Genomic DNA, 13481 nt, shown 5'->3' on the forward strand with positions numbered 1-13481 from the left:
TTTTATCCTGTTTTAAAGTACTATACTCAACATATATGTATGTATGTTCACTAGACACTATGAGCTACTCACATATGTGGAAAAAGACAGAATCTGAGTTGTTGCTCTACAGTGTGGTCCAGACAAGCAGTATAAACATAGGGGTACAAATATTCAAACTATGCAAAACACCAGAAGGAGCTATGACTATGACTGCTCACTTGCTGCTGACCTATGAAATATTCATCATCAGTGATGAATCATCATCATCAGCAAGGTCTTAGGAAGAGATACTGAGCCATGCAAGCCACTGGATTACATACAGTCTGACTGGCTGCGCAGACAGAAGTTAGTTTCACTTCTCACTGCCTCTGGAGAAGCACAGAAAATGTCACAAATAGGCTGTGTATCCAAAATGGTCCCTTCAGCATAAACTACAGAAAAAGACATTTTCTTACAGAACAAAAATAAACAAATAACAAGAAACATTAGCCCCTGACTGCAGTTAGAGGTGAAGTTCATGAATACTGCATGAGACTTCAGCCCAAAATAGGGAATCTCCCTCCTGCCCTGGATTTTAAGAGGTGCAAAGCTTCATAAATTACCTCATCCCAGACTCCCAGCAATGTCTAAACTGTAACTAGAGAAAAACCATCTGATTCATTGTTTAAAACACAGTATTGGAATAATAGTAAGTAATCTAAAATATATCTAGATATAAAAACGTGATAAAATTGCAATAGATAAAATCAATGCATCTATCAAAAATACAAATTAATAAAAAAAAAGGCATTTGTTGCAGGACCACATCCCAACATCACAATATAAGAACGTAAATAAACATTTTGACCTTGGACAGAGCAGTTCAAAACATTCTCAACATAGCATACATTTTAGTAGCTGTTTTGGAGCCTTCACTCATAATCACATGAACTTCATCAGCAGTTGGGATTTGCCCATTCGCCATGTAGCTCTTTAGATTTCTTTTTTTTACTCTGATGTTAAAGAGACTGACAATTATGTGATATGCTAGGTACAAGGGCCACATATTATTTCCAACATCAACGATAAACTTTCAGCTTTTGAGTCTTTTCGGGCATGAAGTCCATGATGTGCACAGACATCATGGAAATTTCAGCCTCTACAGTTCCGTGATAACTGAGCAAAATGTCTGTTCAGGGAGATCATGTTATATGATTGAAAGCAGTACAACCATGACATGAACATTAAGCGGATTTCTTAGGTAGCTTCAGACAGTGGGAGGCTGCTGCAGCAAACCCTGAAGAAAACCTTCAAACATTCAGAGGGAAGAATGGGAATTATAACATTTGAACAAATTTAAACCAGTGAAACACTTTTTGTTAGTTTGTAGTTATAATGTAAAATGCCTGGTCCATGGGTGTTACCTCAGAGGCTTTGTGTTATAATGGAGAGCACTTTGCTGAAGAATTGGTTCTATTTGGTGAGGACTACAGGGTCAAAAGCAGGTGTTACAGGTCTCATCCCCATCCTTCCACCTAACAACAAAGGTTTCCAGTGTCACACACACATGCAAACATAAAAACACAGACACACCACACATATAATCCCACAACAGATTTCCTGACCCATCAGCTTCTTTAAAGATGTCTCTTACAACTTGAGAGGAAGGTCTTACTATGCTTTATCTTAATTTGCTCTTTATATCATTTCCAGTAACAACAGATTGTGCTGATGAGATACCTTTCCATCCCAGGATTTGCCTTTTTCATATCTTACAGCTCATCAGGCAACAGTGGCGCATCCAAAATAGCTTTACTGACATTTCCACTTATAATCCTAGACCTTTTGAAAGAAGCTTATACCCTGCCAGTATGTTAGTCATTTGTATTACTTTCCACTTTTACACACTTGCCAAGGCTGCAATCACACAGGTGGAAGAAATAAAAGCTTAAGCAAAACAAAGGTGAACAAAGCATGACCGAGCATGATGCTGAGAGGCAAAGGTGGAAGAAAAAGGGCCAGAACACAGGAAGAGAAAGACCATAATGCAAAGGGACAAAGGACAGAGGGGCGGTGTCAGTGTGTGGCTCAGAGGTTGCCTTCACTGCTTTGTAAAACTTGACTCTTCTGCTGGAAGTAATGACATCTGATGAACATGCATCATTCAGTTTGTGTGAGATTATGCATCGTGGCCTCCACAAGTGGAACTGGAAGAGTGGAGGGGGAGGACAGGAGTCGCTGCATGTGTGTGTACATCATGTTTGCGGAGGGACCACAGGCAACACAGAGGAGCTGTTGCCCGTGAGTGTGTATGTGTTGAGGAGAAGAAGGGACGCTGACTTTATGCATCATTAAGCAGATGGACTCAGAATGCCACGCGGAGCTGTGGCTGTGGAGCAGAGAGGACATCTGGCACACAATACAGGATGATACACCCACATGTTAAGGAGAGCCACGACTTGTTTAAACACACATCACCGAGATAATTATTATTTATGGATCATCCATAACTAATTACATACAATACAGACAATCGCGTGCATTGTATGTAATTAGATGTTTTCTTATTTTTTTGATCTCATCATTTTTAGTTAGTGTTTTCATCTGAACTTTGACTATGACCATAATAAAAGCACCCAGATCAGCTACAATAAACACCTTGATCAAGTAAACCGGCATTAAGGGTTAGTTCAAGCATAACTCAGTTAACATGGTGAGTTACTCCAGCACTATACCTGAAACAAAATTGCAATGTGGTGGATTTACAAACTAGCCAAAATCACCTGCAACTGGCTGACAAAATCTGGCCTTATCATTATTAAGTTTATTTATCAGGGAACATTTGTTTTTAAAATACAAATCCATTAATGTCATACAATGACAGCAGATGCATTACATCAGAGCTTGCTACAGTAATAGCTAATTTCCATCTGCAGTCCCTGGGCAGGTGCACACACTACACAGCAGGCAACAGATAAGTACAATCACACAATCAAAATCTGAAATTAAAACTTGGTAAACACTAAAGTAAAATCATAAAATCCACAGTAAAAAATGCATTTGTTATACAACTATCAGCACCCTCCCACACTCCTGCTACATGCACACTCATTCCACCGCAATCCATTTTTTGACTTGATAAGAAGCAAATTACAAAAATCTACACATTTTCAAAGCAACAAAAAAAAAAAGACTGCAATCTTAAATGGCCTTAAATGAAAATACACTGATAAAAAACTTTACAGTCTCCACTAAGAGAGACTGGACATCTGTTCAGAGCAGAGCTGTACAAACTTTGTCAAAGGTTTATTGTGCAGTATTATGGGTTATTCTGAATACCAGACAATTATCAGAGTGCAAGTTTAAATCTTTGGTTAGTGTTTTTAGTTTCCATTTTTATACTGTTTCCACCTAGACGAAGCAATTATGCCACAGAGATGAATAAATTCCAGGTGAGTTGGTAGCAAAGACATCCTCCAATGAACTCGATAAGTGTACGAGTAATTGTTGTTAGTTTTCACATTACTAAGTTTCATTCTTTTTACCTTAGGAACATTATAACAATGCACACGGTAATTGCTGTAAATGCTAAAGTTACTGCAGATAATGCACGTGACGTTATTGTATTACATCTTGAATGCACATGGTCAGGATATGCACTTAAGTTCATATTTTCGCTTATTGCATTGCCAACACTCTGAACTGCTCCTTATGTTGGATGGATGACTGAGTAGAGTTCCTCAGTTCTGTCTCCTTGTTTGCTTTAAGGAACAACCGCACCACATCTCTTTGTCCTTTTATGTTGCTGTACAAACAGTACCCAAATCAGTTCTTAATCATATTACTCCTGTGTTTTTATGTAGCGGCTAATTTTGCCACAGTCACAGCTCATGCTGTCTTTGTCTTAGATTTCACCATCATCATTTATTTCTGCACCATCTCCTTCACAGTAACTCACAAATTCCAACCTAGGGCACAAACACAAAAAGCTTCCTGGCATTTTGCACCCAGTCCTCTTCAACAGTCAGTAAGAACGAGCTACATCTTATGTCAAACAACCTCCTAAAATTACTCAGTCAACTGGTCAAATCACCTGGCTATGTGTAAACAGCATAGTCTGGTTCCTTCTGTGTTTTGGTTCCATGCACATTCAAAGCAATTCAAAGCAGCATGGCAAAAATAAAAGTAAAGAAATAATTATGTTACAATTAAAAGGCTATGACAAGTAACAGAATTTGCAAGATGCTCTGTACATTAATAGATGTATAGATGAGCACTGATTAATGGATTACAATAAAATAAATATGTCCCTGCAGCATTTATGTTATACTTCCGTTAGCTCAACCATTGCCACACATCAGGATATAAGTTTGTCATAGTTAGTAAACCTAAGCCATGTTTTACATTACTGATTACCTCATTCTGGGTATTCACAGTAAGCAAGTTACTTGTGCACATGCAAACCTCCTGGTTCTGTGACTCGACTTCACACTGACTAAATACAGACCAAGTGTATACATGGGATGAGTCCATGAAACAGGCACTTCAGGAGCACACTGGCTCAGCTTCCCCTCATTAAAGTGGCTGTCAGAGATGATACAGTAATCCTGTTTTAAGGGCTGTGCCCCTTCCCCCACCACAGTGTGATGGCCCCACACATATCGCCATACTCCTCTAAAGGGGGACATGCCAAAACCCCAGACTGTATATCTGTTGCAACACATTAGACAGCAGTCGCATGAGCTAAAAGAAGTGAGCCTATGCCTCTCCCCTGTGTGATCACGTCTGACTCAGTCAGGTGTGTCACTACATGCAAACTTATTTATTCAAAACATGAACTGCCCAGAAAGCTTGGACCTCTAAGCCAGTGTTTGTCTTCTCACTGTAAAGTGAGCCAATCTGGAAGGCTTGCCTCATGCTTAATGTTATCTTTATGTGGACTACAGGAGAAGAACAAATGAATTGTAATGAGAGCGTAGTTTAATTTTTTTATTTATTTTTTATTAATGAGGCTCTCACTATCAAGGCAGGGGCACTAGGGACATTAGTACTTAATATGGCCATTATTTCTCTACAAATTAACGAGTTTGTTCTATAAAATGTCAAAAATTAGTAAAGTTTGTAGGAAAACTATAAATCATAAGTTGACGTCTTGTTTTCTGTCCAAACAGTTTGACATTTTTGCTTCAAAAGTAAATTAATAACTAAAATAACGATCAACTGATAAATTAATTGGGTCTATTTTATTGTAAAGTGAATATCTTTAGATTTAAGTCTGTTAGTTATTAAAAAACAGGCATTTCAAAGGATAATAAGGATAAGGATAATCACCTTTATTTGGGCAAAGTATGTAACACACAAGGAATTTGTTTCCCGTACAAAAAAACGGTATAAAAACAGCCATTTTAAAGATATGTCTCCTTCAGAGAGAGGATTGAGAGAGCCTGTGACAGCTACTGTTTAGTTAGACAATCAACATTAGATGGATAACAGAAAAGACAGGGGGACCAAAATGGGGAACACATGCATGTGTCTGTGACACAAAGTCTGAACACTGCTATTCATGTTCAGCACCTTAAATCTCACCAGAGTGCCCTGTGTTCTGACATTTTATGGACAAAACTCAATACTTGGCCGTTTAGCTGATTGATGAAAATAATCCTAGGTTGCAACCCTACAATACAGTACAACCAATGAAACTGAGAAACCGGTGGCAACAGATGTTTCCAAAAACTAAAAAGAGAAACAAAGCCATAGAGTACAGAAAGTGGGGGTGAGTTTAGTAGTTGCAGCTGAAATGTATAAACTGATAAATAACAACCAGCTTTGGATGGAAAGGATAAAGACAGGAGCTGCCACTTGTGCATTCTGATCTGTGTAGGCTGCCTGAGGCTACTGAGCAGTGAGTGGAGAGATGAGCCCACATTGTTTTATTGCACAAAAGGAACCACAATCACACTTCTCAGCTTTAAATGAACGATGGCTAAAACGCAGGAGGAAGGAAGACACGGAGAGAGCGCAGACAGCTGAAATAACTGCTTTATGCTGTTGTTGTGAACAGGCCACACCTGCTCCGTATTGTCTGTGTCTCCGACCGCAGCATGTGATGTGAAACTCACCGTCACCAGCGGATCACAACAAACAGAGCCCACCGAGCGGAGCACTGATAAAACCGCGCACGTACCATGCACGGCTACACAGAAAGCTACAGCACTGCAACGTCCTCTTCTCCCTGGACGCACGCCTGCTGTGCGTGGATATCACCGGCGTAAATATGAAACAGCTGCTGAAGGCAAAGACAGGTCGAGGCAGCCGCCCAGTTCTAACTTCAGACGAGGCAAAGCTCTTCATGACAGCAAAGCTACCAGGTTCATTTAAAGCCCCTTTTCTCCACATAAGAAGAGACATAACCGTGGCAACTCTTTGTGCACGCACCAACTCATGCTCCCCATCCACACGCGCACCTCTTCTTCTTTACTCACCACAGCTGTCTCTTAGCAGGGAGGCAGTCTTTGTTGGAGGCTGTCACTCCCATGGCCATCTGCATCACCGTGATATATTTCTGGTACTTCATGTTGTCCACCTTTACCACTGCTACTTTTACTACTTCTAGGAATCCGCGCGCAAAAGCGACACAGGTGAGCGTGCATTCAGATGTCTGTCACTGTCTCCGCAGGCATCAGTGGCATCTTCAGTACCAAAAAACGCCATTTCCACGTCTGGAGGTCTGCTGGCAGGGAAAACGTTCCCCGAGGAGCTCAACGAAAGGTGCCTCGCCGCCGCGACCCATGTCGGCGCTGACACTCAAAGCTCATTAACGCTCAGAATAGATTGGATAATCCATTCAGTGTTAGTCAGGACCGGGTCATTGTTGTGGTTCGCCACGTAGCAGCCACTTTTCTCAACCTTTTTCTTAGTTAGTTTTTAAAAAGTCCTACTATTTGTCTCTGTGGAGCAAAACAGTCAAGAGAAAGAGAGAGAGGATGCAGCGGCTGTGGCACCCAAACGTCTGCGAGGTGGAAAAAAGACAGAGGGAGAGCGCCGGGGAGTGACAGAGGAAGAGGGAGGATGAGGAGGAGGAGAGAGAGAGCGATAATAGGATGGGTGGGGGGGGGGGGGGGGACCGAGTTGATGCTGAGTCAAATCTCAGTATTTAACATTTCCAGGCGTCGTTTTGATTGATCCATGAGGCAGAATTAAAACATCAGGGTAGCTGATGTGATGAAACTGAGTTCAGAAAAGAGCAGGGGCAAAAGTTGTCGGCTGGGGAAGTGGGAAGGAGAAAACACATGGCAGGTCGATTTTTTTGAAATGATAAACACTTGGGGAAAATCATAAAAGTCAAATAAAAGAAGAATTTTAATGCTTGATATGGTTTAGAAACTGCAAAACCCTCTGTAGTGCGTAAATGTAGTCCACAGAAAACATAACTAGGACTGTGATTACCCCTTCATACAGTTCACAATTGTAATTTTAGTAATTTTAATATTTTCTTAGTGCTGTTCCATATTTGTAATTTGTAAAAGAATGAACGAAGAGGCAGGTGAACATAATCTCTCTGGTGGCTCAGTGAAAGTCAACCAGCAAAGCAATAAGAAAGTTATGAAAGGACAAAAGTAACAGTAAAAACAATCCAGTTAATTAATCTTGTGTATTGTATCTACTATTATGCTTCATTATCAAGCACAGTATAAATACATGAGATGTTTGCTTGCTTTCAGTAAGAAGACTGAACAATATTATGCACAATACTCTTTGGGATTTTTAGGAGATTAGTAAAGTTGCTGCTCATCTTTATTGTTATCCAGTTGTTTTCAGGACTTTATGATAACGTGCAGGTGTGCTATATCTTGTTACAATGCCACAGAGTAATGTGAGGTTCGTTTTATGCAGAGTCTCGGCAGATGCTAATTCAGTGATTGATTCGGTATCAAATTTAAATACCCAGTAAACACAACTCTTTCGTGAGTCTGCAAGGACAAGGGAGACATCGGAGGATGGGCACAACATCTAAGTTAAAGTGAGTCCCTGGGTGCTGGCATGTTTATGTCTGCATGACATCTGTCAAATATAATAGTATAGCATAATAGTGTATGTATTCTTTAGGACTATAGGAGGAGTGTAATGTAACCATAAATACCGTTCACAGAATCCTTCTGTATGAGCCCCGTGGGCAGGGCCATTAACCTTTACACATGTTGGTAGTGAAGCTGGAGAGCATTTTTATTTACAATGAAACTGCACCATGAGATGAGACAGCACATCACTGTCACTGTATTTACATATTTGTTCAGACTAATAAACAGAATGAAGGAAGGGAGAGCTGCAGTGTATAAACCACAGTCGTTTTGAGATGGCCCATGCACCGGAAAAAGTACATCTAGATATAAACTCTATGAGGAGTGAATAACACCACGACAAAACTGTAAAGGAGAAAAGTCATACAGCCAGTGCACGGGCAGGTAACTCCTGTTGGGTGGGGCAAGCTGGTGAGCAGCTGGTGGGGAAGGTCAGTGCTGTTATCAGCACTGTTTGATATTGGCAGCTATGAAAACAACTGAAATTTCACCAAAGAAATTTCAACACAGCTCAACTTGCCTTTCCTCCAACTTCTCTGATGTTTATTTATAGTTATTTGGGTTGAAAAGATACACAAGCACATCAGCGGTCTGAAGGAGACTGAGGAGGGTGAGGTCACCACAGCAGTGATGTGGTCTCAAGCCAGAAGGACAGTGGAGACAGTGAATGACGTACAGTATTCCACAGACTGTCAGTAGTCTCTTTAATCTCTGGCAGTAAACTAAATTTACTGGTGCTATACTGACTTGGTAATGGCCTACATTAGCCCAAATGCTCAAAATAGATCTATTAGGCCTTAGAAATAACATACATTACTGTTCAAATGCCCAGTAAGTAGCCTGTGCCTACTTCTTCTTGTACATGTTACTGGCTCAAACATAAGAACTGCTGAGAGCTTCTGTCATTCCTGTGCTTGATGGCCATATGCTGCATATTTACACTTCACACCAGGAGTCTATCTCACCATGTTTAGAGTCAGATATAAATGGATAACTTGCCCAAAGCTGTCAAAGTTGTGATGTTACACTGCTTTACAGCGACAGGGAGAATAATGGATAGTTTTAAGAGTGATATTTCCCTCAGGAGCAGCAACCATCAAAATGTCGAAATGTGTTGAGACACCCCCACCCCCCCCAAAAAATATTACACTATCCCCTGGCTCCAATTAATCACATGACCACAGCAGCCAGATTAAATCTGTGGCCTTGGACTGTCCCACTTCCACTCTGTCTCTCTTTCATGAACAAGGCATGCAAATAATCAATAATCACATGACAAGAGCAGACATAGATTACGACTGTGTGTCTGTGTCAGCAGAGAGCGACTGGTCCATCCAGTTGTTATCTGGCACTACTAGTTATCACTCCCTCTCCTAAACACTGTCTGCGGACCAGAGCGCTCATTCAGTGCAACATGGATGCTGTAAGCATCCTGTAACGTAACACTCCACTGCAGAGCTTTAATTTCTGTCTGCCAGACCTGCACCTCCACAGCAACACTGGCTCTGAGCTTGGCTGAGGTGGCCCTGACACATGATATGGCTTCATATTCAAAAACAAAATTATGCAAGTTGAACAGAAATAATAAAAAGGGCCCTTTATCTTGATGTAGTGCTGAAATAGTTACTTACTTCATCAATCGACCCTACTTTTGTGGTCAATATGAATAATATGTATAATAGCTTGCAAAAACAATGTGGGTATAAATATGTTTTAATGTGGATTTGTCCCTTACTAATACTGTTCTGCTCTGAGAAAGCAGAAAAAAGAATCACAGTGTTTATACAGTGATATGCAATGCACTCAGGTCAGAACTGTTTCTGATATCCTATACTCATGTCAGTGTTATTAAATCTGGCACTGGATTACATAATATTAGCAATGGCAGGAAGTCATTAGGGTGAACCTCCTTTCTTAGCTTGGACTGTAAAATGGTGAGTTAAATTTAGGTCTAAGATGGGTCCATTCTCAAACTGACTGATGTATGTAACAGTGACATAATACTGCAATGTAATACAGAGGTTATTCTACCAGTTATGGTTGCTTTTATTTATTTTGTTTATTTAATAGAAAGAAGACATATATAAACAACAATATGAGGCAGGTACTGTAGCTGCTGTAGCTACATGTAAAGCTAATTTGCAGTGTCTGTCCTGTGGTTTATATACACGATAAGGGAAAATGTTAAAACAAATTGCAAATGCTAAAATAGCAAAGTACAGGTCTGCGCTGCAATGCACAGTGAAAAAGAGCAATAATTAACAGCAGTATCTGCACGGTAGAAACCCACCTGTGACCTGTGTGTGAGACTTGCCAGAGAACAGTGATGTGATAGGAAGGCACTCGAGGTCCACCAGACATGAAAGCTGCAGAGGCTGCATCAAGCAAATGAATCCAACCAAAGTTAATGCAATATGTAAATGAAACAGTTGCTGAAGCGAATGTGCCTACTGTTGCTTTTGTAAAAACGCATGCGAAATGCACAGGGCATGACTCAGTGAAAACACGTTCACACATCATGCAACGTTTCTCTCAGCCTGTCTAGGATGTATCTCAGGTCAAAGCTACAGGGAGGAGGTAAAAATGGGGATAAAAATAGTTTTCTGTGGTCGCCATGTTGGCTCCGAAATCCTTCTATCTGTTGCTAAGTAACAGATGGAAACAGCTGACTTTTTAAAAATCCTCAGTGTCTCGAGGTTTTATGGAAGGATTGACATGGTGAGGTGCTGGAGGTTGAGCGGAAGACAAACTGAGGGAGAGACTTGGAATGAGCGCCAGGAGCCCTGGATACTAAATGACTGCTGTTGCTTCTCGGACAGTGATTTACAGGGGGGGGGAATCAAGGACAGTTCCACATGAAGAGGGACATACATGTACATGGAAACTGATATTCCACCTGGCTGTTGCAGAGAAAACAGAATATCCATGACATCTCTGTGTGTGAATCTAGTGGAGTGTGTTTATCAACAGCACTACTTTGCAGTATGGTGAATCTTTGTGGTCCTGTGCCTCCAGACAGCAGGGTTTGACACCCTCCTGCCCTCCCACTGTCACCTTTATTAACAGTCTGCCAGGTGGAGACTTCCTCTCACTGTCTCACTGTGGCCTTATATTTCCTGAGGTAAGTCAAGTGATGAACAGAGGTACAAAGAGCCTGGGGGGGACACCTGCTCTCCCTCTTGGAAAAAAACACTGTTTACAGGTAATACATAGCAGATATATATACAGTTTACCACAATACTGTACAAAGTACCTGAGTAATGCTTCACATCACAGCCGATGCCATGCCAAACCTTATTTTCTAATCCTTTAGCTTCACTCACTGGTCTCTTCATGTAGGCCTACTGATAAAATGCTCCTTATAAACCAAGAACCCAAGGAATTCAGAGTCACTTGTATCAGTGTGCCCAAATTTTACATTGGCACACTGTGAAATGCTTGCACTGTAGAGTGACATTCGGCACCGCGGGCCTCGCCCCGACAGTTCTCAGACTTTCAGAAAGTACCTCTCCTGACTAGGAACTTCTCTTGGGGGAAGAAATATATCCCAGGACTAAATTTAGCCCCTGGTTCCTCCAGTAGAAATGCAGGTAGAGAAGCTACTTTCCAGAATAGTTTCCTGCTCCCCAGAAAAAGCTAATCTGGTAGAAACAGGGCTTACTCAAAGACTCCAGGAATTCACTGCCCCAGTGCAAGAAAGAGTCCATCACAGCATCCCAGAAGTCTTCACTTTTTGCACAGAGTAAACAGCCAAGGTGTAATGTTACTTATGTGACTTTTAGTGGAGTTGGTGGTATTTTACCAGAGCCAGGCTGTTTCCACACACTATATGATGGTTCCTGGCTGTAGCTTGATAATTAAGACAAATATACCATAAGAATAATGTCAATGTTCTAAAACACTAACACAAAGCAAATACACCTATTTATCTAAGTGTCAAACTATTTCTTTAAGTGTCCTCCTGATAAAACAGCGAGTGGAAGATGTTTTTTAAAAAGTTTGAGTGTGGGTGTATTGGATTTTTTGACAGACTCTGTTCAATTGTCGGACAGAAACCTTCGATGCACATTAAGATCAGCCACTGGTATTAATTTTATATAAGGAGTTCTTGTGACTTTATATTTTGAACATTTACTGTGCTCTGTCTTTAAAAATCACAGCATTGCTCTTGGGAGGTACAGAAGATCTAGACAGCCTGAGAAAGAAAGATAAAAAGTATAGGGTAAGTAATACAGAGGTTATAAGAAAAGCTCTCTGGTCTTTAGTCAAACCCCCTTGGATCAACCTTCAAATAACACCCCTGAGGTATTAGACATCTGCTGAATGACTGGCACAACAGATATTACATCCTATGAATTTTTGTTACTTACTGAGGATTGGGAGTGTTTACTAGTGTTTTTTAAGTTACCCCCTGCTTGACATTCCCACGGTTGCACACAAACACATATAGGACCTACACAGTGCAACCACAGTCTTCACACAGTGTAGTTACTTTTTTAAATGACAAAGGGGATTTATCAGAGTAACCATTTGGCTCTGCCTTCTAGTGTCAATATGCTTTAATCTATTTTGTTATTAACTGACTTAAACCCTCAACATGAGACATAAGTAAAATGTACTTTTTTCTCTACTAATCGTCCATGTAGTTGGCCGTGTGTTTGTATATAAAGATTACTGTTCAGAGGGTGAGATGTAAAAAAATATGTATGAAAAGCATCAGCATTATTTTGGTGATACTATTTGGTTGTTTGCTATTTAATATCACTGTATTTCTAGGAGTACAATATTACAATACTGATGTTAAAGGTACTGTACCTTTTTTGTAACAGCTGCCAATATAAATCTGATTTGCCAAATATGTAACTGGGCAAACAAACAAGCAGCATGCTGTGTATTGTTTTGTTTGTCCCTTCTAAGTGCAGAATCCTAAGGCTGACAAAGCATACAGTTAACAAGTTGTGCATTTTATTCTTAAGGGCTAATAAGCTGTGGTTTAACAGTCAATTAATGGATTGGACAGAAAACCACAGCGAGGCCAGTTAGCTTGAAGGGAGAGATCGGGCAGCACTGTGATAGTTCACCATAAAAGCTTCTGCTCTATTTAAGTGCATCGTGTCTTTAGCCTTTCATTGCTATGACTACCCTGTGAGGTGCTCTTCTTACATAACATCACAGAAACTTTAAAACATAGCCCCCAGTACACAGAGCTGATGTGTTTTGAGAGAAACACACTTCTCTTAGGCCATAACATGCAACAAGGAAACACATACCAATGCTCCAAGAGGCCGTTACACTGAAGGCAGATCATGATAAACATGGATGGATGTTTGCAGTAAAATATAAAGTGCAGCTTTGCAGTCTAGGAGATGATACTGATCAAATTCTAATATCTTGATGTTTAGCAACAGTGTAACACCTGGATTAGAGCAATCTCTGTATTTC

The 13481-nt window shown here is 40.5% G+C and overlaps 1 protein-coding gene across 12 annotated transcripts in view; it reads right to left on the minus strand.

Moving 5' to 3' along the window:
* tjp1a (tight junction protein 1a) overlaps positions 1 to 13481 on the minus strand; it is a 107253-nt gene that overhangs the window by 83542 nt on the left and 10230 nt on the right. For 5 of the 12 annotated variants that reach the window (XM_020606686.1, XM_020606602.1, XM_020606647.1 and 2 more), the window contains exon 1: positions 6146 to 6379. The exons of 1 other annotated variant lie outside the window; for it this stretch is intronic. In XM_020606686.1, the coding sequence (XP_020462342.1) occupies positions 6146 to 6369 (224 nt within the window). In that variant the 5' untranslated portion in view covers positions 6370 to 6379. 6 more of the 12 variants (XM_020606591.1, XM_020606581.1, XM_020606633.1 and 3 more) reach the window with 5 other exon arrangements.

The sequence above is a fragment of the Monopterus albus genome, unplaced genomic scaffold (genome assembly GCF_001952655.1).
Source record: "Monopterus albus unplaced genomic scaffold, M_albus_1.0 scaffold4.1, whole genome shotgun sequence".
In the NCBI taxonomy this organism is placed as follows: Eukaryota; Metazoa; Chordata; class Actinopteri; order Synbranchiformes; family Synbranchidae; genus Monopterus; species Monopterus albus.